This window comes from Falco naumanni, chromosome 1 (genome assembly GCF_017639655.2).
Source record: "Falco naumanni isolate bFalNau1 chromosome 1, bFalNau1.pat, whole genome shotgun sequence".
Taxonomy (NCBI): domain Eukaryota; kingdom Metazoa; phylum Chordata; class Aves; order Falconiformes; family Falconidae; genus Falco; species Falco naumanni.
The window spans coordinates 94,825,443-94,853,037 of NC_054054.1; the positions used below are offsets into that span (position 1 = coordinate 94,825,443).

General features: G+C 47.6%; 3 protein-coding genes across 3 annotated transcripts in view; all 3 read left to right on the top strand.

Annotated features, from left to right (window-relative positions):
* The window catches only part of NAA25 (N-alpha-acetyltransferase 25, NatB auxiliary subunit), a 32,092-nt gene extending 24,327 nt beyond the window's left edge, over positions 1 to 7,765 (top strand). The window contains exons 20-24 of the mRNA XM_040608532.1: positions 182 to 247; positions 739 to 836; positions 1,056 to 1,166; positions 1,604 to 1,750; positions 4,453 to 7,765. Of these exons, the coding sequence (XP_040464466.1) occupies positions 182 to 247; positions 739 to 836; positions 1,056 to 1,166; positions 1,604 to 1,750; positions 4,453 to 4,575 (545 nt within the window). The 3' untranslated portion in view covers positions 4,576 to 7,765. The remainder of the gene's footprint in view (positions 1 to 181; positions 248 to 738; positions 837 to 1,055; positions 1,167 to 1,603; positions 1,751 to 4,452) is intronic.
* A 775-nt stretch (positions 7,766 to 8,540) lies between these two features.
* On the top strand, positions 8,541 to 13,616 carry ERP29 (endoplasmic reticulum protein 29). The gene is made up of 3 exons (XM_040608538.1): positions 8,541 to 8,701; positions 10,424 to 10,562; positions 11,726 to 13,616. The coding sequence occupies exons 1-3, from the start codon at positions 8,582 to 8,584 to the stop codon at positions 12,226 to 12,228; spliced, it is 762 nt and encodes a 253-aa protein (XP_040464472.1). The 5' UTR covers positions 8,541 to 8,581; the 3' UTR covers positions 12,229 to 13,616.
* A 436-nt stretch (positions 13,617 to 14,052) lies between these two features.
* On the top strand, positions 14,053 to 27,415 carry TMEM116 (transmembrane protein 116). Its single transcript, XM_040608612.1, has 11 exons — positions 14,053 to 14,374; positions 14,753 to 14,799; positions 14,940 to 15,003; positions 18,720 to 18,851; positions 22,925 to 23,029; positions 24,655 to 24,704; positions 25,127 to 25,210; positions 25,292 to 25,430; positions 25,918 to 26,062; positions 26,194 to 26,267; positions 26,814 to 27,415. The coding sequence occupies exons 1-11, from the start codon at positions 14,327 to 14,329 to the stop codon at positions 27,012 to 27,014; spliced, it is 1,089 nt and encodes a 362-aa protein (XP_040464546.1). The 5' UTR covers positions 14,053 to 14,326; the 3' UTR covers positions 27,015 to 27,415.
* The last annotated feature ends 180 nt before the right edge of the window (positions 27,416 to 27,595 follow it).

Sequence of the window (27,595 nt, forward strand, 5' to 3'; positions counted from 1 at the left end):
TGTTTTACATGAGTCTTCATCTTTGTACAGTGTATGTTGATGCAATACTGGATCCTCTTTGAAAGCAGTTGCATTCACTTTTGACTGCTAAGTCTAAATTACATTTAAATGCCTCTTGGTTTTCTAGAAGCAGAAAATACAAAAACTTGTAGTTTATAACTTTTTTTCTTTTTATTTCCAGAAGATTCAGCAGAAATCCAGGAGAGGATAGGGAATAGTTTCAAGTCTTTAGTAGAACGACTGACAGGTAAATGGTAACTCCAGAATAAACACTGGTAGCTAGGGTAGTGCTTCATGGTGCTCTGAGGATGTGCTGCTGAGCATGCTGCCGTTACAGGGAATGTGTTAATGCATCTGCAGATTCCTTTGAAAGATACTTGAGAAAAAGGCTGAGATTCCCCTTGGCTTGTCTGATCATCAAGCTGTTGCATGCCACAGCATGTCTTTATGTCCTGTCATTTTGCTACCTTGCAGCCTAGTTTTAGGAACTTGTCTCCCTGGTGCTTGGTCCAGGTGTGCTAATAAATGGTGTGGAGATACTGTTCATAATGAAATACAATTCAGAGGAAAATTGAGAGCTGGACCTTCTCAAGAGGCTTTGGCCAGACTTACCATTAACTGTTTAGTGGTCAGTCCTCTGACAGCTTTGCACACTATGCTGAGATATATACTGTACAGAAAATATGCATTTAAGTTCATCTGTGTGTCTTGAATAAGGCTTTTATTTTTTCTTTTCAGAATTGTTCAGTAAATGTAAAGGTGATTTGATTGAAGTCAGAGATGGCACCTTGAAAACTCATCCAGACCTGTTAGAAAACCTAGTCTTCTTTGTTGAGGTATTTTTTTTTCTTTGGAAACTAGAATTTTTGGAGTACTTTAGGGTAGAAATGCTAGAACTAAAACACAATGAAAGTTCTTTGATCACAGTCGCTCACAAAAGCAGAGATTTTTGTTGCATATTCTAACTAGTCTGAGTCTTATCAGTAGGAACACTGAAACAAGTTTGGAAGCCTCCTGTAAATGCAACTTGTAACGTACTTGTACCTTTTTTCCAGACGATCTCCATTGCCCTGTGGGTTTCAAGTTACTGTGACAGTGTCCTCCGACCTTTTAAATCCAACCTGCAAAAAAAGAAGAAGAAAAAAAAAGAAAGCAGTGTAGCTATGGTAGAGACAATATTCCTTTCTTTTCTCCCCCGCCCCCAATCCAATAGCATATTTATACTGAAAGAAAAATCAGGATAGATAACATGTTTATAAACTGGTTTTGCATAAACTTTGCCTTGTAGAGGCTGATACAGGGTAGAGATTACTCAGTACTAATTTCTGAAACTCCTTTTCTATTGAAAAATCAAATGATGTGCCACATTCTGATATCACATGACAGCTTTTTAATAGGAAACACAGTTTACAATATCAGAGGCCTTCCTGCCTGGAACGCATTACAGTAAACTTGTTAACTGGTAGTGTTTATCTGGGTAGGTAGATTATAATAGTTCAGCATTTGAGGGGAAAGGACTAGAATGACAGTACGAAGTGAGTTGTCATATAGAATAGTCATCAATATGTGTTTATAAATTAAAGATATGTGTTTGTTTTTATAGCCGCCTGTATTTACACACTTTCTGGATTATGTTAATGAACTACAGACGTTAACTTCCAATGTAATAGATCACATCAAAGGGCTTGAAATAATTCTGACTGCACTAAAACTTGAGGAGCTGTCCCTCAAGGACACTCTGCTTTTACAGGTAAGAGCTTGTGTTACTGCTTTTGTGCTCTGTACATTTCTGTGTGACCGATAACAACCTGTATGTACCTGCCTGTGGGATAATGTTGAAAGCTGCTTTTCACCAAAATGTTTTACTGGAAGCAAAAAAAAGACGAAAACAAACAAAAGCCACTGGTTATGATTGGCTTAATTGCTCTTAAGCAGAGCTTAGGGTCCAGACTGCTAGAAAGCTTAGTTTTGGAGTGGTGAGTTAGGTTGTGCTTTTTTTACGGTGACTTTGTCTCATCTGATCAGCTCCAGCTCACTATGCAAAATCTCAAAAAATGAGATCTAAACACGGGAATTTGAAAATATTTTCACTTTATGTAGTCTGTGATGTAACTTACTCTATTATCTGTTTTAGCATGATGGAGGCAAAATATGTATTTCAGAAAACATTTGAGATTCACCTACTGCTGCTTAGTCACTTCCCTGGAAACAGTTACTTGATCTTTATGGAAAAACAAGTGGCAGCTCCCCCCTCCCCCCCCCCCCAGCCCCTAACTATACAGGGAGAACTAAAGGGAGGAGTTATAGGTGCTATGCATGCCAAACCTCATGCCAGGTGTAGACATGTGAAGCATGGGCCTGCTGAGGAAAGTTAGCTTTCTAAGCCATGGCAATCAGTTAAGTTAAACTTTGAGATAGACAAGTTAACGATACTGTCCAAAGGGATCTTCTAACATTCAGTATGTATTCATTTAAAAACAGTGGTTGAGATCCTGAAAAATATCTTTAAAATAATGACAGTGTCTGGCTAAAAGCCTAGAAATGACTGAAAGCATAAAATTGGAACTTTGGGTGCTTCTGAAACACGGGGGGATAAAAGGTGCAAGGTACCAAAGGGCTGGAATAGGCATCATCTGATACACAGGAGAGAGGGTCTGGGGGAGTGGCGAGTCATTCTCCTTGTCAAAGGAAGACGGCAGATTCCAGGAGAAAGCTCTGAGAGGAGAGTTGTCTCCTCACCAGCATTAGGTTGGGGGGTGGGAGGAGGGAGTAGGAGAAAGGATGGGTAGATGTTCTGTTACCCAGGACCCACACAGATTCAACAAGGAATCAGCACTTAAGGCAAAAACAGGTCTCCAGGATACGTACCTAAAATGGGAAATTTGACCTACAGTGCATTTGCATTCAGAATTGTCAAGATGGGAGATCTGAAGGCTTTTGAATTGAGAAAGACTTAAAAGGTGCACCAGTCTTGCAGAGCTGCACTCCTGTTCACCTAAGCTGCTGTTAGCCAGCTTGTGTTGTTTTCAGTTACTGTCCTGTTTATTTCATAGCACATTATTTAAAATTACCCTTCTCTTGTTGCTGTATGAGGCAGATGTAGAAGTATCTCATATATACATATATATATAAAAAGAGAACTGCAAAAACTGATAGAAGGCAAGGAATTTCCTTAGACTGTTTTCAATTCAAATTTGAATAAAAACTAAAAAGTGTGTTTTCTTAATATCATCAAAGAATCTTCACTTTAAAGGGATAAGACACTTTCAGGTAATCATTGATCTCAATTTTTCTGGTTCCTCGCTGAGTCAGCAAATTCCTCTATGTTCCATTTGAAACAAGGCATCAAAATTACCACTGCACAAGGCAGATCTGGAAAAAATTACCATTAGCACACAGATTTGAGCAGAAGAGTCTATGGCAGTCAGCAGCTTTTCCTGTGTTCGCAATGTTTGCTATTCTGTTTGTTGTCTGCATTGTTGCAGTAAATCCAAATAAACGCAGATCATACAGCTTTACTCAGGGCTGTGTTTGCAGCTCTGTCTGTTTAGAGCTAAAAGGTGCTTTTGAAAAAGTCCTGGCGTTCAGGCATTAGTAAAAATTCCGGCGTGATTCAGGAATGGAGTGATACTGGCAATATATCGGCTGCACCTTGTCACTGATGTGAGATTTACCCACATCAGATTGGTTTACTCGGGCTGCGCCTCAGCATTTTCTGCTCATTATCTGTGATACATGTCCATAAGCAAAAAGCATCCTGATAGCAAGTCAGCTCTTGACAGAACAGTGGTTGTGGCTGCTGCTTTGGGTATCAGGATTTGCTCTTTCTGCATACAGAAATACAGCATCAGTCAATGATTGGTCGGTGCTAATCTCGCTCTACCTGCAGGAGCAATGCCAACAATTCTGCATGATGCTGGTCCTCCTGAAAGCCTTTTAGCATGGGCATTTCTAAAAACTGTGCCTTAAAGGGCGTCTAATCCCTTTGGGAAAGCTAGCTACCAGTGTTGCTGAATTAGTGACATCGGAACCTGTCCCCAGCACTGCGGCTCCCTGTGCTTTGGAATTTGCTCTAGGAGTCTCTTAGCTGGTCAGCATTCATTTGCTGTTTGACTTCACTTCTCTGTGTAAGAAATTGCCTACTTTAATAAATACTGACTAAAATAAAATGCTACATACCCTTGTGCAAAGTATTTGTGGCTGAGAGTACATTTCCAGAAGTTTTGAAGAAATGCTAACATGTTACCAGCCCTGTGTGGGCAGTACTGATATCAGCAGGTATTACTGCTGCTGAGCAGGTGCTGCTTGTTCTGTGCTGATGACATTTTCTTTGTAAATTTACACTGTGGTCCTCATGAGTTTCTTATCAGTGTTTGAGATGGTGGGGGAAGTTTAAGGGGAGGATTTCAACAGTTGCTGTGGAGTGAATGATTTCTCTTTTGCGTTTTGCAGGAAGAAACAAAGTTTACAAAGACTGTGCAAGGGAAGGTCCGAAGCAGTTACCATCACTCAATTCAGGAAATTGGAGAGCTGCTGAAAAAGAGACTTGATACCATTAAAAAACTAAAGATTTGAGGAATGCATCCTTGACAGACTCCACAAGGGAGTGACACCAGAGTCCCAGACAGAAGCAACATCCAATATACCATCACTTTAATCCAGAACTTCCTCATAATGCATGAAGGACTTAAATTCATAAAACGATTTTTTTAGGTATTACAGATGTATTGAGCGGATTTAAATTATTGTACATAAATGAGAAGCAGGGACCCTTATCGGGGTTTGACCACTTTTTATACATGTTCATAAGCATATTGCAACAGGAAAAAATAACTTTCTTCCCTTTTGATCTCTAGAAACAACTGGAGATGGTCTTTAGAAGCAGCAATAGAAATCCAGTGTAAAGCATATATCTCAAAGGAGTTGTATTTTCATCACCATACAGTGTTTATAATTTTTGTATGGTCCTTGCCTTAGAAATGCAGAAGTTGTAGATGCCCGCATTCAGCCACTTCCAATGAAGTGAGCCCATTTTGGAGCTGCCTATTTTGTCCACAAGCCACCGGATCCTGTCTAATCCAGTGTGTTGGTCCTTCAGGGAGAGGCGAGGCTGTGCTGGAGGAGCACCCTCTGCATACAGCCTTCCAGCAGAGCCCAGCCCTCCATCGCAGGGTGGGAGCAAGCCGTGCCTCGGGGTGAGGCAGGTTCCTCTGAGGACAGAACTGCTGGAGGGAGGAGGTGGTGTCACTGTATACACAGGTTGGTTTACATTCAGGAAAAATTGCAGACCTGCTGAGGAGCAGACTTGGACAAAGTTTTAGAGAGGCGGGAATCGGTGTTTCAGCAAAAAAGACAAAACCAGAAACCTTGTATATAATAGCTGCAGTGAAGTCTGACTCTGCGGGCTGATTTCATGTCAGTTTAACGTAAAGCAGCAATCATTACTTTTAAAAACTGTATTTAGATTACTGAAACTTGAAAGACTTAAATATTTTAATAGAAATTAAATCCTATTGGCTTTGGTTTTAAGTTGGCAGAGGTAACTTTTGCTTCCGCTGTGGTATGAGGCTGAGAATACTTTTTGTAACTGTATGCTTGCTTTTTGCAGTTGATCTTTGATTATTCGAGCACTAGCTCATTAGGCGTTCTGTTAGAAAGTGCAGTTGCATCATCTGTTCCCACTGAATCTGCATTTCTGCTCAGTTTTTTTGTTTGTTGTTGTTGGGTTTTTTTAAAGGAGTAATGCTACCTAAAATTGGTAGGCAGAAAAGTTACGTGTACCTGCAATACAAGGGACAGGTCAGACTTTACAGATTCCTCATCTTCGGATTTAAAGCAGCTAGTATCTGAAGTCTATATTTAAAGTTTTAAGAGAGTTGACAATCCTACCTCTGTCATCTCTTCTGAATATGTTTTGTTAGTAATGCTAGAATGTTGATGAGAGTATTTTTTTAAAATAAATCCCCTGTATATAAAAAAAAAAAAAATATTACATAGCTGCTCTTGCTGGATTTAGTTTTGCTTTGCCCCATCCTGAAAGGGAAAGAATGTCTGCAGGTTGTCTAAATTATGGATGTCCTGATGGTTTAATTGCAATGTCTGGTAAGTGCTCTGGGCTGGAGGAATACCAAAATGTGTTAATTCTGTTTTATAGTAACAGTTTTCCTTGGGGGGAAGGAAAAAAAAAACACAAAAAAAAACTCATGTTGTATAGAAATACCTTTTTTGGAAAGAAGGATGTGCTTCTTAAATTAAAGCAAGACTGATGACTCAAGTTGATGCTTTCAAATGTGTAGGGTAAGTGAACAGTCCCATTGCTGAGATGATGCAATTTGTAGATAAGTACTGAGCCAGAAACCTACGCTGCCCCTTTTCATTCAAGGAGGCAGATGGCTGTTGCTGATGTCCCTGTCCCCTTCCTCCCCGGTGGCAATGTGAACTGGAGAGGACTTTGCACAAACACCAGCACTGAATGCAAAGTTGACACAGCACCCTCATCCAGAGGGGGACAGTCCAGGGGGTGATTTATGCTGAAGTTTCTTTCCACTGCTGCTACAACAGGTTGAACTCAACCAGTCATATCAATAAGCAATGGTGAAAACGTAAGTGATGTGTAAGGTTTATATAACAAAGCTTTTAAAATCCACGTGCCTGAAAGCAGAACTTCCTTTATAAAAAGGTTTTCTACATCAGCTCCCTTAAAAGCAGAATTGAAACTGCTGGGGAGGGACGTGTGTCATCTGAAGCAAAGTCTGAGAAGAGATGGAACCATGGCTTGCTGTCGCTTCCAGTCACAGCATTTGGCATGTCACAGGTCCAGTGTCAGCTGGACACTCAAACCATCCCTGTGCCAGTACAGGGGGAATACTGACTGTTTCTCAGTGTTAGCTGCTGTCCTGTTTCCAGTCTCTGCCACTGGCAAACAATAAGCTTGGCAAACAAATACAATTTTTTGATTACTTGGTGTTTTGTCAAACCAGACACCATCTCTTCACAAGCTGTAGTTTCTTTATGGGAGGAAAATGTGTACAAGAATGACTGTGTACTGACTGGGGGCTTGGTTGAGGGAGAGTGCAAACTTCTCTCCCCCTATAAATTGTGTACAGTTAAATATATTATATATTTCTTACAAAAGAGCATTTCTCCCTCCAGAATATGTCTCACAAGGACCTGATAAGAAATTCAAGCTATAACTCATTGCTGCTGTTCCCCCTTTTCCACTCTTGGGATTTGTTTTTTTTTTTGTTTCAGATTTTTTTTTTTTTTTTTTGGTGATTAATTGAAAAACACGGGGAGGGAGCTACCAAGACTACTGTTTACAGACTGAAAAAATACTGCTTTTGTACTACTGGGATCATGAGCCACGATCCTTTTACAGATTTCCTTGACTCTTCTCCTTGCTTAAAATTGGTGTCTGATGTAGATAAAGGTCAGAACTCTCCTACCCTGCTTTGTCTACATAAAGGACAAAATGTACAATGCCTGTTTTTGTTGCCCATCATTTTTGTACTCTTTAACTGTTCAAAAATTGCATTTATATTTTGCAATCATTGATAATCATGACTTTATTTTAACTGCTAGTAATCGTAGAAGGGATTTTGTTTTATCTGCAGCCTTATCTGAACTTTCTCTTGGTTATTCATTGTTAACTTATGACTGTAGAAGATATGTATGCCTCAACCTTCTACGGGCTTAAGCAACACAACTGCAACTGATCTGCTTTAAACTGGATGGGTTTATAATTTATATAAAAGTCAGTTTCGTTACAAATTAGTATTGCTGCCTCTTTCATTCTGTCTAGATGCGACTGGAGTCCTTGCTTACACAGTCTGGCTTTGTCGGCCCATTGGTGAAGCCAGGCTGTCCTGGTGCAGAGCAAGCAGAATATCCATTTACCTGCAAAGAGAAAGGGTGGAAAGGGGGGGGGGGGGGGGGGGGGGGAGAATGTTCATTGCTGTCCACCTTGTGGAAGGGTTCAGAATGATGGCTGCTGGGGCGGGGGGGCCGGAGCTTGGGTTATGTGTTGTTCTCTGACGTGCTCATCTGTCAGTCTGCTGTTCAGGCTTTCTGCGTTGCTTGCTTGCACTTCATCCTGCTTTCAGTGGTAAGTGAGGGCTGGCAGCGCGCGAGGTGTCTCCTCTAGTAGCACGGAAAAAATGTGCTTGAGAGGGCTGTGGCAACGCTAGGCAGCGCCTGGCCTGCTGCTGTATATAAATAGACACACCAACAGCTGGTCTCGCCTGTCCCTGCTGCTCTCGGCGTGGCCGTGGCGCGGCAGGCTGTCCCGCACGGCCGGGTCCTGCCGTCACCTGCTCTGCATCTGCTGCCGGCAGCTGCCCGCTCGGGGTTTAACCTGCCGGCAAGAGCAGCCCGCGTGCTGCCGGCCCAGGGGAGCGGCCGCCCGTGCGACCCGCCGGTTCCCCGCGCGGCGCAGCAGCGGGCCCGCCTCCCGCCCCGAGGCTCGCTGCCCCGGTGCCCCGGTTGGCCGGCGTGGCCGGCGGGGCGGGGCGAGCCCCCGGCGGCGGCCGGCGCTCCGCGCGGTCACGTGGCTCCAGCAGCCCCGCTCCCTCCGCGCTCCGACATGGCTGCGGCGGCCGCCGCCGGCTCCCTGCTCCTTTGCCTGCTCGGCCTGGCGCTGCCCGGCGGCAGCGCGCTGCACACCAAGGGCTCCGTGCCCCTCGACGCCATCACCTTCTACAAGGTACGGCTCCCTACGGCGGGCGCTGCCGGATCTGGCCGAGCGCTCGGGGCGGGGAGGCGGGCGGCCGCTTCGGCGGCCATGTGCACCGCCGCGAATGCCGTAGCAACAGGCGGAGAGGCGCGGGGGGACGGTGTGGGGTGCAGGGGGAGCGGAGCAGGCCGCGGGCGCGGGGCCGCCCCCCCCCCACACGCTGCCGCCGCCGCCGGTGCGGAGGGGCGCGGGGGCTCGCGGAATGGCCGAGGCGGCGGGCTGGCCGCGCCGCAGCCAATAGGAGAGCGGCAGCCGCGGCGGGCAGCCAATCGGCGCGGTCCAAGTGGAGCCGTGCCGCCGGGGCCCAGGGCAGCGCTGCGGCCGGGGGCGCGGGGCCGGCCCGGCGAGGAGAGGCCCGGCTGCCGCACGGCTCCCCGCCGCTGCGGGAGTGGGAGAGCCGCTGGCGGCTGGCTGATGCGCCGCCCACGCCGGTGACCAGGGGCAGCACCGTGCAGGGGAGCGAGTGGCAGCCGCCAGCGCTCTCGGTTTGGGCCGGTGGTGCTTTTTTGTTCATAAAACAGACGGCAACAGGCTGCTGCCAGACTGAGGTTTGCACAGGTGTTTTTTTTCTCGGCTCAATCGCTTTCTTCCCAGAGGGTGGCAGGGCTTTGATAAGGCACCGATCCATCCTACGGTGGGATTAAAGCCAGTGCTGTAGCAGTAGGGGCTGAAGAGACAACCGTCAGCAGAGCTGGTGGGAAAGCATCTGCCCTAAACAAACTGCTCGGGCCTGAGCAAATATTTCTTGCCATATGCCAGCCCCTCGCTTGATTTTTTTCTGCTGTGACGAACCATTTTTGGTATTGTAACGCTATGGCACTCCACAACCCTTAGGAGCTTCCAGCTCTTCTTCAACAAGAACAATTTGAAGTAATTGGCAGAATGCTGCAAGGGGGACTTTAAAAGACCAGCAGAAACAGCACAGCTCTAACACCTGCCATGTCCGCTTCTTACCAGGACAGTCAATAAAGTCATCAGCGGGCCCAGGACTGAAGATTTTCATTAACTGTTGCAACCAGCTGTTATGTCAGCACCTGAACAGTGCTTACCATGTGCTTTGTAGGTGGGGACCCATGTTGCAATCTGGCCCCATTTGCTAGAAAAACAATTTTGCAAGGTCTTCTCCGGGAGGGAGAAAAAAAATCCCAAACTGGGTGATAGCTCCCCTTTCCAAGCTCATTTGAAAGGGATCTGATGCAGAGCAGAATTCAAAAGCAATGGCACAGGTGAAGAGGAATCAATTAAAACATGAATTCTCCACACCTGCATCTTTGCTTCCTCCCGTGCCACCCCTCTTTCTCATGCTGGGACACCAGAATGACGTTAGATTTGGCCTCTCTCCTCCCGATGTCCCACTGAAAGTCATTTAGCTGACTTCCCTCCAAGATGCTAATCAAATTTTCAAGAAGCAAATCATGTATAATTAAAGTCATCATCAGATCCCCCAAACCTACCACATACCATCTTTATCATTTGGTGTAGGAATACATACACCCAAAGCTCAGTCTTTCCTCCATGCTGCAGTGAGTCATTTTTGAAAGGCCATAATTATAAAATTTCCATTTTCCCTCTGCATCTCCTCACTGCACAGGAAAAGAAGGACAAGCTAAAGGCACTTTAGGTGACTTGTAGGTTGCTCAAACCTGAAATGCTGAAGTTTTGTCTTCTTTCTTTCTTTCTTTCTTGTTTTAGGTAATTCCAAAGCATAAATTTGTCCTTGTGAAATTCGATACGCAATATCCTTATGGTGAGAAACAAGATGAGTTTAAAAAGCTGGCAGAGAGCTCAGGTTCCAGCGAGGATCTTCTGGTGGCTGAAGTGGGAATATCAGGTGAGGAACTCTGGGCAGATTAGTACAGTATGGGTTGGTGTGGAGGTAAAAATCACTGCGATTTCTGAGAAAAAAAAGAGGCTCTCAGGTAATTCTGATGGTGAGAAGTGAGGTGGGCCCAGCCCTGTCAGAGCGAAACACCTGCTCAGGCTGGCCGCTGAGCTCTGCGGCTGTGCCTCCTGCCAGGAGCGTAGGAGTGCTGCTTATCTCCTTTCAGCCGGTTAATGAAGCAAGTCAGCCTACGCTGCTAAACTGGATGCCACGCTCTGCAATTGTAGCACTTTTTGCCCCCCTTTTTTTTCTCGTTGTCCTTTTCTAGGGAAGAGACCTTACAAGAATCGTGCTTTAGCCACAAGCCTGGTCAAACAAAACACATGTAATATGATTAATTCATTGTAGCAAATGCTCAGTTTATTGCTGGTGAAGCACAGAAAGCGGTTGTTGCGCGATGGCTGGTGTTACTTGATATTCTTGTAATGGGCTTTAGGAGAAGAGCAGTGAAGAATGGATCACTGTCACCTGAATTCACTCTCGCTTTGTAATTAGAATTAAGAATTTAAGCTTACAGGAATTGAATTGACAAATTGGGAAGTTTCACCCACACTGACATTTCTAAACACACATGGATTTAGCTAAGTAGCATAGTTGAAATCTCTTTAAGTTATATTTTCTGTCCTCAAGAACGAATGCGGTTTATGTAAGATGAGGAAACATCTTGTACCTTGGCACTCTGTCAGAACTAAAACATATAAGTGTACACTTTCTGCACATAGACCAGGAAAAAAAATCCGCTTCACTGTAAAATCAAACAAAATCAATAGATGGAGCAAAACAAGGAAAAAAATGTCTATTAACTTCCCATAAGAATGGAGTTTGTACACAGAGGTTCTGTCAGTGTCTTAGGCTGCTGTCACAGTCACAGCAAGGCACCATTAGAATCTTGTATTTTTCTTTGGAAAACCTAACAACAGTTTGCCTTGCACAAATGATTTTCTGGAGTGTTTTTGTTTTAGTGCATGGCATTTCCTGGCAAAGAGGTTCCTGGGATGTGTTGAAACTCTGGAAACAAGTATTTATCAGTTTGTGTAGGAAAGAGTCCTAAATCACCTTTTCCTTTTAATTAACATACTGTGCTTTTCCGTGTTTTTGTTTTCTTTTGACAGATTATGGTGATAAACTGAACACCGAGCTGGGAGAAAAATACAAGCTGGATAAGGAAAAGTTCCCAATTTTTTACTTGTTCCAGGATGGTGACTTTGACAATCCCTTACCTTACAGTGGCCAAATCAAGGCCGGGGCTATTCAGCGCTGGCTGAAGAGTAATGGCATCTATCTGGGGATGCCAGGCTGCCTGAAAGAGTATGACGTGCTAGCCAGCAAGTTTATGAGCACCACTGAGAAATCGGAACGCCAGTCCCTTCTGAAAAAGGGGCAGGAACGTTTAGAAAAAACAAAAGAAACCGAGAAGAAGTCAGCTGAGCAATACTTGAAAATTATGACCAAGATACTGGAGCAGGGAGAAGAGTTTGCTGCTAATGAAGTGGTCCGAATCACAAAACTGATTGAGAAGAACAAAATGAGTGATGGAAAAAAGGAGGAGCTCCAGAAAAGCCTCAATATCCTTGCTTCTTTCCTGAAGAAGAATAGTGAAAAAGATGAGCTCTAATATGTTGGAGAACTTTATACAAGCTGTGAAACACTGTCAAGAGTCCTAACCAGTTCTCCTTATGCAAGCAAACTTCCCGCTGACTTCAAGAGATCAGCAGATTTCCTTCTGGTATTCTCAGTTTAGAAGATCAAGAGGAAGACATTCCTTAAGAACACAGTATTCTAAATGTTGGGAAAATTACCTTAAAGCAAGACACCAGTATTGTGTAATACTATTCAATAACAGTGTTAAAGCAGACAAAAAAAAAAAAAAAAGCACTAGATTGGTCTGAAGCACATTCCTGGTGGTTTTTACAGCTGTTCCCTGGCAACCAAATAACAAAATTCAGTCTCCATTCCATCTTACATGTTGTAAAAGGTACAGATTGGGTGCCCTGTGCATCCCTACCTTTTCCTGTTCTTAGCGTCCTGGGATTTTATGCTCATTAATCTACCCCTCCTACCTTTTGTTTTCCCAGTAGAGCTCCCTCTCTGAGTCTTGTTCTCCTTACCTGTTGTTGACCAAGACACCCAGAATTTCCTTTTTCTGCCTTCTCCTTCAGTGGCTCCTGTCTCTGTTTGGCTTGGGTATTGGCCAAATGCTGGCAGGCATAGCGAAGAGAGGTCGTCCATGTATCAGAACTTGCCCCTCATCTTCTGGCCGGAGCAGCCATTTCAGCAGAAGTTCTCCTGAAATCCTTTGTGGTACCCTGACAGAGGGAGTGACTTGAGCTCTGAGCAAGGGCAGAGTCTCCTTGAGGTGCTATTACACTTAGTCTCACCAGTTTGTGCAAAACCATGTTTTATTCAGAGGTAAATTTGGTTGAGTTTTCTCACGGCTGAGGAGCACATGCAATGCCTGCACGTTTTGCTTGTCCTTCTCATCCAAGCTTCATTTCCCAGGTTCAAAATAAGAGGGGCAAGACCACCAAGGACAACTGAAAGTCTCAAGCGATAGTTAAGATGAACAAAATATTTTCTGCAGCCTCATCTTCAGAATGATTGACACTGTCAAAGCTACAGCCTCATCAGCATTTGGTAGTTTTAAGTATTTGAAAATGAGGTCTTGTAACAGGAAGCAGAAGTATTTGTGCCCTTAGAAGCCCCATCTATGTAATTTTAATGGAGATACCTTGCCCAGGGATCCTGGTCAGTCCTCAAAACTTGATGCTGCACGTGCTGTTCACACTTGTGGAATTCAGATGGCCACTGGAAGATGCTGTACTCCTGAGGAGGGTTACAGAGTTGAAAAGAGAAACACCTGTGCATTTTACCTTAAGACTAAGCTGAGCAAAACTGATTTCTGTGGGAGCTTTGCTGCCTTTTGAATCCTGGGTGGGTACAAGGAGCAGATATTGCTGCAAGATAAAGTGTATTAATAATGCTATAATAAAAAGTTCCAATTAACAGCTGTTGCTTAAACTGCTTTCTGGAGAAACTGCTGCTGCTTTTTTGAAATGGTTGGAGGGGAAGGCAAAGGCTGATCAGGCAGCTGATGCCACCTGGAAGCAAAAGGAAAGCCCCGGAGATGGGGAGGTTCACACGAAGCGGTGGGAGGGCTTCCCTCGGGTCCGGCGCCTTCTTCCCCCTTGGGAGGGAAGGAGAAAGGACCCCAGGGAGGGCGGGTTTCGGGGGGACAATCGTTCCCAGGCCTGTGCGAAGCCGTCTCCCGCCTGGCTCCTGAGGAGAGGCGCTGCCCGGCCCAGCCCCCGCAGTCTCCTCAGAGACGCCGCCGCCGGCTGCCGCCCGTGACGCCACCAAGAGGAGGCGCCAAAAACTGGTGGCGTGCGGTGCCAAGTTACTGTCGTGCGGAAGCTAAGCAGGGTCGCTTCGGGTCGGCTCCTGGAGGCGTGCCCGGGGACGCAGCACCTCGGGGGCGGTTGGCCCGGGGGTCCCCGCTGGGCCTTTCTGGCCGGGTTCTGCGCCCCGGTGGGAGTGCACGGCGGCGGAGACGCGGGAGGCCGTTGCCCGGGACGCCAGCCCCTCTCCTCGACCGGGCGCGCTGCCCGCAGCCGGCCCCGAGGGCGGAGGGCGGACCGGGCGCGGGGTGGCCCCGGGGCGGAGCGCGGGCGGTGCCCGCAGCCCCAGGAGCGGTGCTGCGGCGGCGGCGGGTACCCATGGCCCTGCCGGCGGAGGCGGCCCGGCTGGATGGGGTCTGGCAGGAGGTGAGCGAGCCCCGAGGGCAGCGCTGGCCCCTCTCCCGGGAGCATGCCCGTACCTGCCGGGAGCGCCCCTTCTCCCTCAGCCCTTCCCCAACCCTACCCGCTGCTCCGGGGGCTGCGGCACGGACCTGCCCCTGGGCTGCGGCTGCCCGCTCGGTCCCGTCCCTCCCGTCCCCGCTCGGTGCGAGGGGCCGGTCCCGTCCCTCCCGTCCCCGCTCGGTGCGAGGGGCCGGTCCCGTCCCTCCCGTCCCCGCTCGGTGCGAGGGGCCGGTCCCGTCCCTCCCGTCCCCGCTCGGTGCGAGGGGCCGGTCCCGTCCCTCCCGTCCCCCGCTCGGTGCCGGTCCCGTCCCCTGCTGAGCTCGCCCCCCTCCTTCTCCCCAGGTCTACTCGTCTCTGCAGTGGATCCAGTTCACCATGGCCATACTCAGGTACAGCGCTGCAACACCCGCGTCCCGGTGGTACCGGGATGAGTTACTACCGCAATGACGATTTTCTCCGGAAAAAGAGAAATCGCTTACCCCAGCGGGGCAGATGTGCTCCTGTTCCAACCTGTGCTTTGTTTTCTCAGCGTTACAGGTTCCAGCTCGATCATTGCCTATGCTGTCTTTCAAAATGTGGTGCGGTCCCCCGAGGTAAGGTCTGCACCTCCTTTTTCCTCCCTGCACCGAGGTGTAGATGGGTCATGTGCATAGTAAAGACCCGTGTGGGTCAGGTGCTCGTCTAGGAGCAACTGCAGGTGTCGGGCTTATGTGGTTAAACCTTGTTTATCCTTGTAAACAAGGTTAAACCTTGTTTAGCTGGAAGGCAAAGGGCTGGCCAAGAATTTTGCCCTTTGCGAGCGAAGGGACTAACCTTGAGCTGGACCCACGCAGGGACAAGTGGGTTCCTTAGCCCCACGCTTTCTGGGAACAGGGATTTGTGGGGAAAATGCTGGGAGGGCGCCGCATACGAAGCTGCTGAAGTACAAATTAGAGATGGTGCTGTAGGAAATGCTTTTACAGGTGTTGGGGTTTTGCTATTTCTGAGTAGTTTTTCCAGGCAGGTGCGCTCCTAAAAAACTGATACAACTCAAAGATGCTGCAAAGTTCAGACAAAACGAGGCCAGGCTGAGAAGCAGTTTGTTGTGCTGGACTCTGCAGTGGGGCTTTGGAACATGCACCCTGGCTGCAAACAGGAGCCACAAACATTTCTAATGCTAAGCAGTGGGACTCGGGTGCAAACTTCCCTCAGGGTGGGACTGCCCACGTGCGCGCTGCAGGTCTGATATGAATGCAGTGCCTGGCATGTCCCCAGTGCAGAGATGTGTGCAGGGAACCCAGTGTGCCTGCGATCCATTGGAGGCACTGAGCAGCGGGCTGGCACGTGCCTGGTAACCATAGCCCTCCATCCCAAGCCTGCCAGGCTTTTGCTGCCCACATGCAATCCCTCTGTCCAGGACTTACCAGAGGCAATGCGCCGAGCTCATCTGTGTGAAGCTGGGGAAATGAACCCAGGATTTGCAGGATTGACCACGCAGATAAACTGGTTGCCGCTAAGAGCAGCAGGAGAGTAGAGCTGGCAGCTATGTTGTAACAAAGCTGTATTTATACTTCCCTTGTCTTCAATGCCCTTGGTACATTGTGGGTTTGAGCTGCAGCCCAGAGAACAGGACTTCAAGGGAACGCAGCGAGTTATCCCCAGAGAAGGAAGGCAAGCAGTCAAGCTAGCAACTGACAGGTCGTTGGATGAAGAAGGATGGGGAGGAGAACATATGTCTGCGCGTGCAGGGCAGTCTTGCTCCCAGGCAGCCAGCCTCGTGGAAATGCTCTGCCCAGCACATGGAGAAGCAATAATCCCCGTGCATTGCTGGGGAGGAATGAAGGCTGGGATCTCACCTTAGTGCTGCAATGGAAAACCTGCCTGAGCCGGTGCTGCACAAGTGCATGTCGTAGGCTCCCTGTTCCTGCACCTGGAGAGCTCCAAACATGGGTCTCACCTGGGGTCCTCTGCTCTGGGATGATACGGAGCTGGGTTTGGCCAGTGTCCCAGTGTGACTCAGCAGCCTTGGCCCGTTTACTTCCATGGCTGGAAGTCCACGTTACTCAAGAGCCCTTGTGCTATTATAGTCATATGATGTGGCTGTGGCTTGGGAGCTGCACTCTAACTGCTTGTGAGCCACCCATGGCTCCAGGTCACAGATGGACCATTCCTGCTTGGGGGAGGCCAGATGTTCCTGCTCAGATTATTTCTGCAAAATCCAGCTACAAGGCATGGATGCCAGCTGGAGCGACTTGTCTGCATCAGGCGTCCAGGCTCTTGTTCTGCTGGCAAGGGAGATCCCTTGCTGGTGTTTCAAAAGTGGCAGAATCTGTAGCTCCCCCATCATCTTGTCCCCATGTTTCTCATCTTAAGTGGATATTTGTAAACAAAGGGGCTGGAGCAGACCCATATCAAAGCTTGCCCCAAACAGCTTATTTCCTGAGTCATGAGGCTCCAGAGCAAAACGTTTAAACATAAACAGCTCTGGAGGCTGGGAGAAGAACAATGTTATAAACACTTCCCCTCCTGCCTCCAGCCTAGGAAATCAAATATTGCATTCTTGAAGCTTGTTTTCTGTCTCTACGGGGTCAATAAAACTCTTCAGCTTTAGCTAAATCATTCAGAAGAGATGATGGCAAGCGATGCACAGAGAATTTCCTCTGTCATGTCAACAGGTTCTGTGCAGGCAGATGTCCCTGGGCAACAGCCAGATAGAGCTAAATCGACATGTGTGCTCTAGCCTGGCAGCTCATCTGAATCATTACGTCTTTACATTCCCTTCCTCTATTTTATAAATACCATTTGGTTTTGGTTGGGTTTTTTTTCCTTTTCCCTTCTGTAAGCAAGAACCATGCTGGCTTTCACTTAGCGCTATGTCACCTACTTCTTTATTTTGGTCTGTGCCAAAATAGCTCCTCAATCAAACAGTGGTGCCTCATTCCAAGGACACTTTTTGCTAGAGGAAAGGGGTCAGTTTGGTCGCAAAAGCTGCATTTTTTGAGAGCTGCTTGGTTTTAACCTGCGATGCTCACAAACTGGATGGCGTCCCCAGCCTGTTATGCCTATGACTGCCTGCCAAGGCTTCAATTCTGCACCAGCAACGGAAAGCCTGGTTAAAAAAAAAAATTCGTAAATGCAAAAAAAACCATTCGTAAATGCAATGACATACAAACTAGCTCCAGATATTTAGTTAGCAACAGCAGTTTGATTTTTACCATGTTGCTGATACAAATACAGAACTGGAAGTACAAGAACGTTTGAGGAGACTGCCTGGTGAAGGCAGAGGACCTGCTGCTGCATGGCAGCGTGAGGACCGGGAAGGCACAAGGCACGTCTCCCTCCAGCTATGCCATAAGGACAGATGTGGTTCAATCAAAGCTACCTTACAGCTTATCAGTCTCACTAAGCTCATTTTTTTTGGCTCGTGGGAACAAGGCAAGTATAACACAACGTGATGGGTGGCAAATATTTACTTAAAGGACAATATTGAAGCAAATCTTGCCAAAAACTCAGTTCTGCAAAAAAAAATCTTAAAGTCCAAGCCTCCTGAAATGTTTCCATGCTGTGTTTATCTTCATAATTTCCTGTAGGGGAAAACAAAAAATGCCATCATTTTCTCTCCAAGATTAGGTACTAAAGACTACAATTAAGAATTTAGATAATTAGGCTGCTTTTCCAGAGTGTCTGCTCAAACAACAAAAATGTTGGCCAGAATTGTGCACAAATGTTTTCCTACAGTGTTTACAGTCCTTTTGGCCAGTGCATGCAAAGTGGAAATGGGCTGGAAACTGCCATTAGAGGAGACGCGACTGTTCCAGCAAGATGCGGTGTGCAGCAGAGAGACTAGTGGCTCTCATAGGGAAAATTAATCTGGCATGTAAAATAGATTCAGCCTTAGTCACCAACAGAAATTACATGAAACACATTGGAAAAAAATCTGGTTTAAGTTATTTCAGACCTGAAGAAGGGTATGTGTTTACCAAAACTTTGATTTCTTCATCAGTTGATGTAACAATATCACTTCTCCCTGCCAGTTCTGCAAAACTGTAACATTCTGGGCCTTTGAGATATTTTCTGTAAGAGTTGATGCTGCTTTTGGATGCTGGGGCATTGCCAGTGACAGAAAGGGTGATTAGAGGAGGGTACCTGCATCGAGACAGCTCCTGAGAGCAAGGATCAGCATGGGTTTTGTGTGCAAGGAGAGCTGCCCTATCAGAAGAGCTGGGGGATGAACACGTGTTTAGATAACGGGGTGAAACTGCTGCTGTAGGTGGCCATGGGAGCGTTGTGACCATCACTCAGACATGCTAACCAATTTCACTTTTCCCAGGTTCGTCCACTTTTCTACCTGAGCCTCTCTGACCTCTTCCTGGGTATGTGCTGGCTCACTGGGGCTGTCCTCTACAGCACACCAACCTCCAAGCAGGATCTCATCTGCTATAACCTGCAAGTGACAGGACAGGTGAGTGGCATCACCGTTCACGCGGTGACTGTGCACCCTTTGCCATAATCCGCCTCGCCGGTGATCACAGCGTGGCCGGGGGGGGACTGTTTCTAGACAGGCTCTGGCAGAGACTCCCCGTGTGAACTTGACTTATCAGATCTTTTTGCCTCGTGTGTAAAATGGAGATAAGGATGCTTGGGTTTGGGTACCTCTGGTGGGTGAGAGGCGATGAGGAAGGCAGAGAGAGCATGGGATTTTGTGGTTGCCATGTTTGGGTTGCTTGTGTAAAGCGAGTAGATGGGTCTTAATCTGTTTCCTCTTGGACCCGTGCCAGCAATGATCTTTGTGCCTCTCCTGCAGCAGCTTTTTTTATTCCTCTTCATGTTTCCTCCATCCTGGACAGGAACAGACGCATTCTGCGACTCGCTTGAGCTCAGACTCACAACATTACTCATACAAACAGCCCTGTGGTGGCTGACCTGGCCCGATCCTCTCTCAAGCGATCCTAAGGGTGCTCAGGGGCTGCTCCATCAGTGTAAGCTCAGCCCTATGCCCCAGCGATTCGGCTGCTTTCCAGCTGATTTCGTGTGCTGGAGACTAATTGGAGTGGAGGGAGTGAAATACTGTTTTCCTGACCATTTGCTTTTGTCTCACTGAGTTCCCGTTTCAGCACTAGGAAACTAGTTGCAAAGCACTGCTTCCAGAAACCTCCGCAGGATATGGCCAAGCTTGGGACAGAGTGGGGGTTCACAAGCGGTGATCTCTGGGCTTAACAGTTTCCTTTGAAAGGACCCACAAAAATGTGGCTGAGAGGAGCAAGCGGCTGTTGGGAGCTTTGATATGTGTTGGGTGGGCTTGGGCAGCTCTCTGGGAGCGTGGTGGTACCCACAAACGGGAACGGAAATGTCCCTGCAGAGCACCTGGAGCTGGAGCGGCTCCCTGTGCCTCGGGGAGGGCAGGGAAGGAGCTGGGGGGTGTGTGGAAGTGCTCACACTGGTGAGCGTTTGTGTGCACGTGGATGTGCTCACACTGGTGAGTGTGTGTGCGCATGGACGTGCTCACCCTGGGGAGTGTGTGTGCGCATGGAAGTGCTCACACTGGTGCGTGCAGGGGCAGGTGCCTGCAGCCCAGGGTCATTTCCACAGCCGCTCTCGCAGGTAGAACCGTTGCACTGACGGTGAGAGCAGCTGTTCCACTCCTGGCTTCTTTCTTGTTTCTGTGCTGCGGCAGCGCTGCAATATGTTCAGGTTGAGAAAGAAAACAGTGGCCTGTGGGCAACTTGGCCACTGGGAATGATGCAGGGCAATACCTGGGGTTTAGATGATGGTACAGGGAAAAGTGAGAAGAACTTGGGAGAGGCTTTTCTGAACTGGAAGGTGGAAGGAACATGTGGAACTGAGACTCTTTCTGAGCTGTTTCCCTTGCAGCTTTACCTGGGGGACAGTTCTTAATGGTAGTGTGATCTTTCTATGGCCTGGAGAAGACAGGTTGCATTGCTAGAGGAGAAGTAGGTTGGATATGACACATAGGACACTATGCCAACATTTCTCAGTGGAGACCCTGAGAGCATGCTATGCTCCCGTGCATTTCTGGCTCTTTTCTGCCCTTGCTTTTCCAGCCCCTGGCCATGCTGGTTAGGGGTCCCACCAGCAAGGGATGGGGGCAAGGTGGGAGCTTTACTTGCTGGGAAAGGCAGCGTGGGCTGGCAGAGCTGGCCTTGGGCACATCTTTACAGGACTTGCCTCTGCCTCAGCCTCACGTGGGACAGCCAGGGTGCTGTGATGGGGTGTGCGGGGGGTCTGCCCTGTACCGACCAGGGCACAGGATTCCTGCAGGCCACCAGCAGACCACCCTCAGCAGGAGGACTGTCAGGGTGGCAGAGCTGGCTTGCATCTGGCAAGAGCTGTCGCTGCTGTTTGCTCTGGAAGAAATTAAAACAAGCGGAGCACTTGCCATAGCAACCGTGCCCGCCTGGTACACGTGACAAGGTGCAGGACACCTCCTTACCAAACACCCCAGCAATGCCCTTGTGTGGTGGGAACACCTTGTGCGTAAGTAGGAGCCAGTAACAGGTTTAACCAGCAGCTTCTGCAGAGCACTGAGCGATCTGTAACTGAATGAAATGAGTAAAATGTCTCCTGGCCCCTTTCTGCTCGTGCCAAGCAGGAAAGTCTCACAAGGGTTACGTTCCTGGGTGTTTCATAAACGCCTGCGGCTTCTTTGCAAAGAAACACCAAGAAAATGGGAAATGCACTGAAGGACAAGGGTGAGGACAGGCTCAGGGCTGCTCCGCGGTGGTGGTTGCAGATAGCAGCCCTTGGAGAGGCTCACACCACACTCCATGTGATGTGGTTGTCTGAAGGGATTCTGCCTTAGGAGTGGGACAATATTTTGCCTTATTCAGCCTGTTTACCATCATTTTATCACCAAGGGCTCATGTTACAGTGGCTGGAACTCCCCTAACGTCCATACTGTGCCGTAAAGGAGGAGATTGCTTTGTTTCTTGGACTTTCTCTGTTTCAGCCCCAAGCTGTTGGTTGATATTAAACGCAAATACCGCTCCCTTCTGCTGTCCCTTGACTTTGTTCTCTCCTCCTCCCTGCCTTGCCTTTGCGTTACAATAATAAAGTCCAGAATAGAGATTGTGGTTATAATTACACAATTCCCCCACATTCTTCCAGTTCAGTTCCAGTGGCCTAATAATGTCCTGGCAGGCTCTGCTCACGCTGGTGAGCACAATGGGGAGCCACAGAAGTGTTATAATGAGGGACTCTCACGTCTCCCAGCCCCTGCTTTATCTCCTCGTGGTGAGCCCTGCAGGACTGTCCACAGCCCTAAGGCTGGGGCTCAGGAGGGCAGAACTCCCTTTGCCTTCTGCTGGCAACGTCGTAAGTGGCTTTTGGTTCCCTCTTCCAAAAAAGAAGGCAGTGCTGACATTTTGTGAGCCTCTAAGGCGTTCTGGAGTGCAAGGGAACGATCTTTGTGGGCTGTTTTCATGACCTTCCCTGGAAGTAATTGAGGAAGGGCAACAAACCCTCATTAAACCTTGTCTAATGAGCTGGAAAGTCACTGTAATGTTCCTGCTGCAATGTAGCAGGCCCTTGGACTCAGCCTTTGGAGTAAGCCAAGAGCATTTGCAACCTCAGTGAAGGAGACCCAAGTTTATTTAGTCACTACTCTCCTGGACTGAGATGATATCAGGGTAGCAAACCTGTGCTCCGTGCCTCTTTGGCAAAGGATAGCAAATCCACAGAAAAATTCACTTGTCCAGCCCTTCCTCTTTGCCTCTGCCACTGAAGCATGTGTTTCCTGTAAACAAACACAGCACACGCATATACAGAGTATGATTAGGCAGCACAGTTCATACTTGACTGCCTGGAGAAACCATGGATTCAGAAACAAATGCAGGAAAGATTTGCAAGTTTTTACAGCAGATTTTAGATATTTGGTCTCATCTCAAGCTGGAATCAAGGGCTGTGAAACTCTCTGTGGGAAACAGTGTTCTGTATATTTTCTTTCCTTCTTTTTCCCATGGAGAGAAAAGGGCTCTTGGGATGCTAACTCAGACTTAGTGCAGATATTCTCTGACCTCACTTTCCTCTTTAAATATACTATTGTTTTCTGTTTCCGTGAATTCACTGTGTAGTGAGTTCATTGTGCGAGAAGTAAATCTAAGTGTCGCATCTGTTTTGTGTTTCCTAATGGATGTAGCATAGAGAGGGTCCAAGTGCCTTTGAACCATTTGTTGTTGGGATTTGGGCCAAAAAAATGAGCCAAGTCAGAAAGATTTGTATTTTCAAGGCAGTGTGGTTGTCATTAGTTCTCCTGTCCCTCGTTTAAAGCCAAAGCAAAGCTTCCATTTTGCAGTCTAAGGCAGGAACCCCTCCTCTACCTGGCTCTTCCCAGTTGGTGTCCCACTGTGACCTAGTAGAGGTGAGCACGGGGGCTGCACAGGGACCCTCACCTTTGGTGGCCCACTATGCTGTTTAGCATCCTGCCTCTGTCCCATGGGCTTTGGGTTCATCAGTGATGAACTGAAAGTGCGACAGGAACTATTATGACAGGACTGAAATGCTGTCTGTATTTGTCAGATATTCTACGTGGCCTCTTTTCTATACACTGTCAACTACACCTGGCATCTGTACATGGACCTAAAGATGAAATACAATCAGAACCTTTTGAGGATGCCCCCCCAGGTGAGTAGGACTGATGTGCAACAGCTGTTGGGTACCAAGGTTGTAGTTGGGTACTGTGGGGTTATAGCGGAGTTTAGGATGTGCGTATGTAAAGTATATCTCACCGCAAGGACTCTGAAGGCCCTTCTGCCCCACAGCTGTATGAATTGATGTATCTTGCCCATTGAGGTCAGCAGAATTACTGCTGGGTCTGCTGTAGCATCTCAGTGAAAGATTAGGCTTGCAAGACTAAAGCAGATAAAAGCCAGTGGCAGGGTAGATCTCAGAGCAGAGAAAGCTCAGGACCACGTATCGGTGAAGTTCTTCTGCAGTTAGAACAGGAGTTTGCACCAGCTGAGTAACTGGTTTGTTGCTGTCACTGCCTTCTGCCAGTGCACGGCCGAGGGCACAGGAAAGCAGGGGATGCCTGGACAGCCCAGAACTGAGAATTGACAATTTCTGTCCTCTCCAGGGGTCATATGGCATTTGAGAGTGTCAGAATTGTATTGTATGTATAATACAGAAATATTGTAAATTGTAAAAATACAGAAAACATTGTAAATACAGAATATTGTAATACAGAAAGGTATTGTAAGAGTTTGAGATAGGAGATGTGACAGAAGTGAGCTAGTGATAAAAGGACCAGGTGGCTCTGGGAACAGTGGCCGGTCCTCACTTCATCATTACTGGCCTTTACAAAAGCCCTTTGGGAAACAGTGTAATCGCTGAGAACCGAGGAACAAGGACATAGTACTCAGAAAAATACTCTCTGCGTTGCAGGCTAAACAAACACTCCACCTACTGCATGACCAAAATCTCTCCTTGCAGTTGTTCCATTCCCCACACCTGGCTAAACAGTGAGGCACCACCATCGCTGTAATGGGTGGGTTGCTCCTGATGTATTGCCGCAAGGTGACACATTCCTTAGGCAGCTCTTCCCGTTAAATCCATCAGCCCCACTGACGTATGTAACCTTTTTCTTCCCCAGACGTTGGTGTGCACAGCAGACTTTGTGTCCCAGGTATTCCATCTGTCGGTTCGGAGCAGCAGGCTGGGCAGAGATTTCAAGGGCTCTTGTCCGTAGGGTTGGGATCTGCTTGTAGGACTGGTTTCCTTCTTGCTGGACTCCCGTTCAAAAGACAACGCATACCATAATTCCCCACCACTACAGCTGTGCCCACATAGTATTTTCATAGCTGGTGGGTGTGTGCCAGGTGCCAAAGTACATCTCTTGGTGAGCAGTTACCAGGACACTCCAAAGTGCCTGCAATTCTACACCAGCACATGAAGTTTCTGAGGAACAGGGCCAGGTTAAGTGAGTAAGCAGTACAACAAATGAGCAAGTTACACCAGAGAGCTCATCAAGTGTCTACTCCTTGTCCTGTTTCAAGTTCCCTTCTCAAATCCTCTAGCCTTGAAGGAGAACAAGGCAGTAAGCGGGTGGAAGCACTGGCTGTTTCTGTTGCAAATCAGCATGGGCTGAACTCAGCGGTGTTGATTCTGTGCAAAGTGGAAACAAGCCTCGATCTGAGGATTAATCAGCATTTGTAGAACCCTCAGCTGCTGAAGTGCTCCTGGGAGTGGGTTCCTGTGAACCAGTGGCTGTACAGAAACAATCATTTAATTAAGCTCATTGGATTTTGCAGGTTGTAGATTATGCGGGTTGCATTGGCCGAATAGCAACGATCTCGTCTAGGTAAGGTTTAATTCCCTCTGGCTGAATTATGTGGTTTTGGTAAACTGTAATGTGCTGATTTCTGCTTCCTACTTATTTGGAAGCAAATTTTGCTAAAACCTGTAAAGCTCATCACTAATAGCAGAGTGACCTAACAGAGTAAAAGGTTTTGGAGGTAAGGACCTTTCTCCAAGTTAGTTATGACTATATTAACTAAAGTAGTTTTTTAGAAAGTGCTCCCTTTACCAGGGTATTGCCTGCATGAATGAAAGCGCAGAAGTTAGTAAAGCTGGTAAAATACTCTTCCAGAGAGCAGTGTCAATAAAACCAATGTTTAAGTCCTCTGTAGTGACAGGAGAAAAACCAAGTGGTGTTTGGCTGGGATGGGAGCAGCAGTGCAGTGCAGTAACTAATACCCGTGCCGTCATCCTTTCTCCTCTTAGCCTCATCCCTTTCCTTCTCGTGGTGCCTGTGTTTTGCCTGGGTAACAGCAGTAATTGCTACCAGAACTTCAGTCAGAAGCATGGGTAAGCTTCACGCGCTGCTGAAACAGCCCCAGCGCTTCTGAGTCGGCGGAGGAGCTCAGGCTGTTCCCTTTCTCCCCACAGATGTCTCTTGATGCACACGGAGGTAGCTGTGCCCACCAACGAGCCGCAAACCTTGAGCAGCTCTGTTTGCAATGTGATGCATTTCTATGGCATTGGGCTCTTCCTCGTTTCCTTTCTGATCAGCTTTGTAGCCATTCTGGTAAGAAGCAGTCCTTGCACGCTAGCCGTTGCACCCAGATGATCAGTGTGAGAAGATTTTCCCCTTTTCATCTTGACATCTTTGCTTGGATGGTACCAGAGGCCAGGCAATGTCAGGGGAAGAACTGCGTGGTGCTGCTTCCCTTTCGGAAGGGGTTGTAGGGGAGAGAAAATATCATTGTGCCACCATATAAATCCACCTGGGGTCCTGCGTTCTGTCAACCCATCCCAAAATAGGATTTAGCTGGGAGAGAAGGCTCAGAGCGTGGCAGCAGGGATCACCTACTGCATGGGTCAACAAGACCCCGGATCAATTCGGAGTGTTCAGTTCAGAAAAAGTCATGTACAGAGCGGGGGCTGTCCCCCCGGGAGCACGCTGTTGCCTGACAAGGTTTGATAGATCAGAAGGGGATATTCTGTCTGCTACAGGGCGGATCGGAGCATGTGCACAAAGTGCAAACAATGATGTACGCTTTTTTCTTTTTTAGGTTATACTCGGTAAAGCCCGAGGTCTGTACAAAAGGTTTGTAAACTCCACAGGATTCCTGGGGGATCAGCAGTGGGCCATGATTAAGATGGTAGAACAACGAGTGGTTTTTTACCCCGTCGCATTCTTCTGCTGCTGGGCCCCAGGTTAGCAGAGAGCTGAGCTGCTCTCACAGTATTCTCCTGGGATATATGTGATATATAGGCTATATGGGATATAGTGCCTGACAATGAAACTCAGAAGAAGTGGGCTTAAAGCAATCCATCCCTTTTCACAGCTGTCCTCCTTGGAATACTGAAGCTGACTGTTTCAACAAACAGCAAAATCTACATGGCTTTTCTAATTCTACAGGTAAATTTTTTTTTATTATTTTTTTTTTTTTTTGCTGGCTCCTATCTTTTGCCTTCTCTGCTTGAACAGGCGTGTTAGTGTTTGCCGGCTCCTAGTCCCTGCTGGACAAAGCATGCTTCCAGCCACGAAGATCACTGCTGTATGAGCCTAAGTCTGATTTAGGCTTTTGGTTGGCAAAGATCTTTGCTTGGTTTATGTTCTTCACAGGCCTGAAAAGGTCTCAATAACCAAAATCTCAGCATCGTGGACATCGTAGAAAATAGGACTAGAAAGGATCCCCAGAAATCAGGGCTTTTTTCCCCTTTCTGTGAAAGTCTCCAAATGTAATTCCTCCACAACACTTGTCCATCTCCTTGCTGTGCCTGAGGCAGCATTTAGCAAAAAATAAAATAACCGCGAGATTCCTGTATCGTGTGGGATGCAGCTAGATAAAATCACCCTGGAAGTAGGAGGCTTGGCATACTGTACCAGCCTGGTAGGGAGCTCGGAGTGCTGTGCGGTGCTGGCTGGCAAGAGAGCCTTGATCTCTCCTGTGATCTCTCCCAGGCTCTGACAGCAGCTTCCCAGGGGCTTCTGAACTGCATCGTGTACGGCTGGACGCAGCACGTCTTCCTCTCCCTCAAACGCAACGCCTGCCGGGACGTTGACACTCAGACTCCTCTCTTGCGCTCCCAGAAGAAGTTCTACACCAGCATGCTCCCCGCCAGCCCGCCGGACGCCGAGGGGTCCACGTCCACCCTGCTCTGATGAATCCTCGCCTCAAAGGAGAACAGGCAGCATCCTAACGAGGCCTCGTCAGGGTTTTAGCAACGTCAGCCAGACCCAGGCACGGGCTGTCGGCTGCGAACTGTCTTGCCAGCAGCAAAGTTAGCTGTAGTGCTGGAGGAGCCTCAGCAGGCCTGTCGGAGACAGGCGCTTCAGTAAAAATAGTTATTTATTTTACAGGTTTGTATGGACTGCCAATGGATTCTTTAAACATGTAAACCTTTAGTACAGACTTTCTCCTTATGGAAATGTCTGTAGAAATGCAGCAAATCATATGTAACGGCTCAGAGATTCGGTACAGTTCCTTTAAGGTTAGATGGTCAAAGGATGTTTTACTGAAGTATTTACCATTACAAATTAACAGTAAAGAGAAGGTGAATATTTTTCAATCTCTGACTTTTAATTCACTGTAAAAAACCCGAACATGTACCATACTAACAGCCAACTGCAAGGAATGAAAAATTGCAAAGTAACATAAAAAAATCAGCGCTTACATCCGTGCCTCGACTTTTTGCACATTTCCCTTCTTCATGCCATCTCCTGCTCAGCTACAACTCCCAGGA

Bases quoted from the DNA above. Each gene is read 5' to 3' on its own strand.
- TMEM116 (XM_040608612.1), top strand. From the start codon at position 14,327: ATGGCCCTGCCGGCGGAGGCGGCCCGGCTGGATGGGGTCTGGCAGGAG. The intron at 14,375-14,752 runs GTGAGCGAGCCC...CCTTCTCCCCAG, and splicing joins TGGATGGGGTCTGGCAGGAG to GTCTACTCGTCTCTGCAGTG. The intron at 23,030-24,654 runs GTGAGTAGGACT...TGGATTTTGCAG, and splicing joins TTTTGAGGATGCCCCCCCAG to GTTGTAGATTATGCGGGTTG.
- ERP29 (XM_040608538.1), top strand. From the start codon at position 8,582: ATGGCTGCGGCGGCCGCCGCCGGCTCCCTGCTCCTTTGCCTGCTCGGC. The intron at 8,702-10,423 runs GTACGGCTCCCT...TTCTTGTTTTAG, and splicing joins ACGCCATCACCTTCTACAAG to GTAATTCCAAAGCATAAATT. The intron at 10,563-11,725 runs GTGAGGAACTCT...TTCTTTTGACAG, and splicing joins GGCTGAAGTGGGAATATCAG to ATTATGGTGATAAACTGAAC.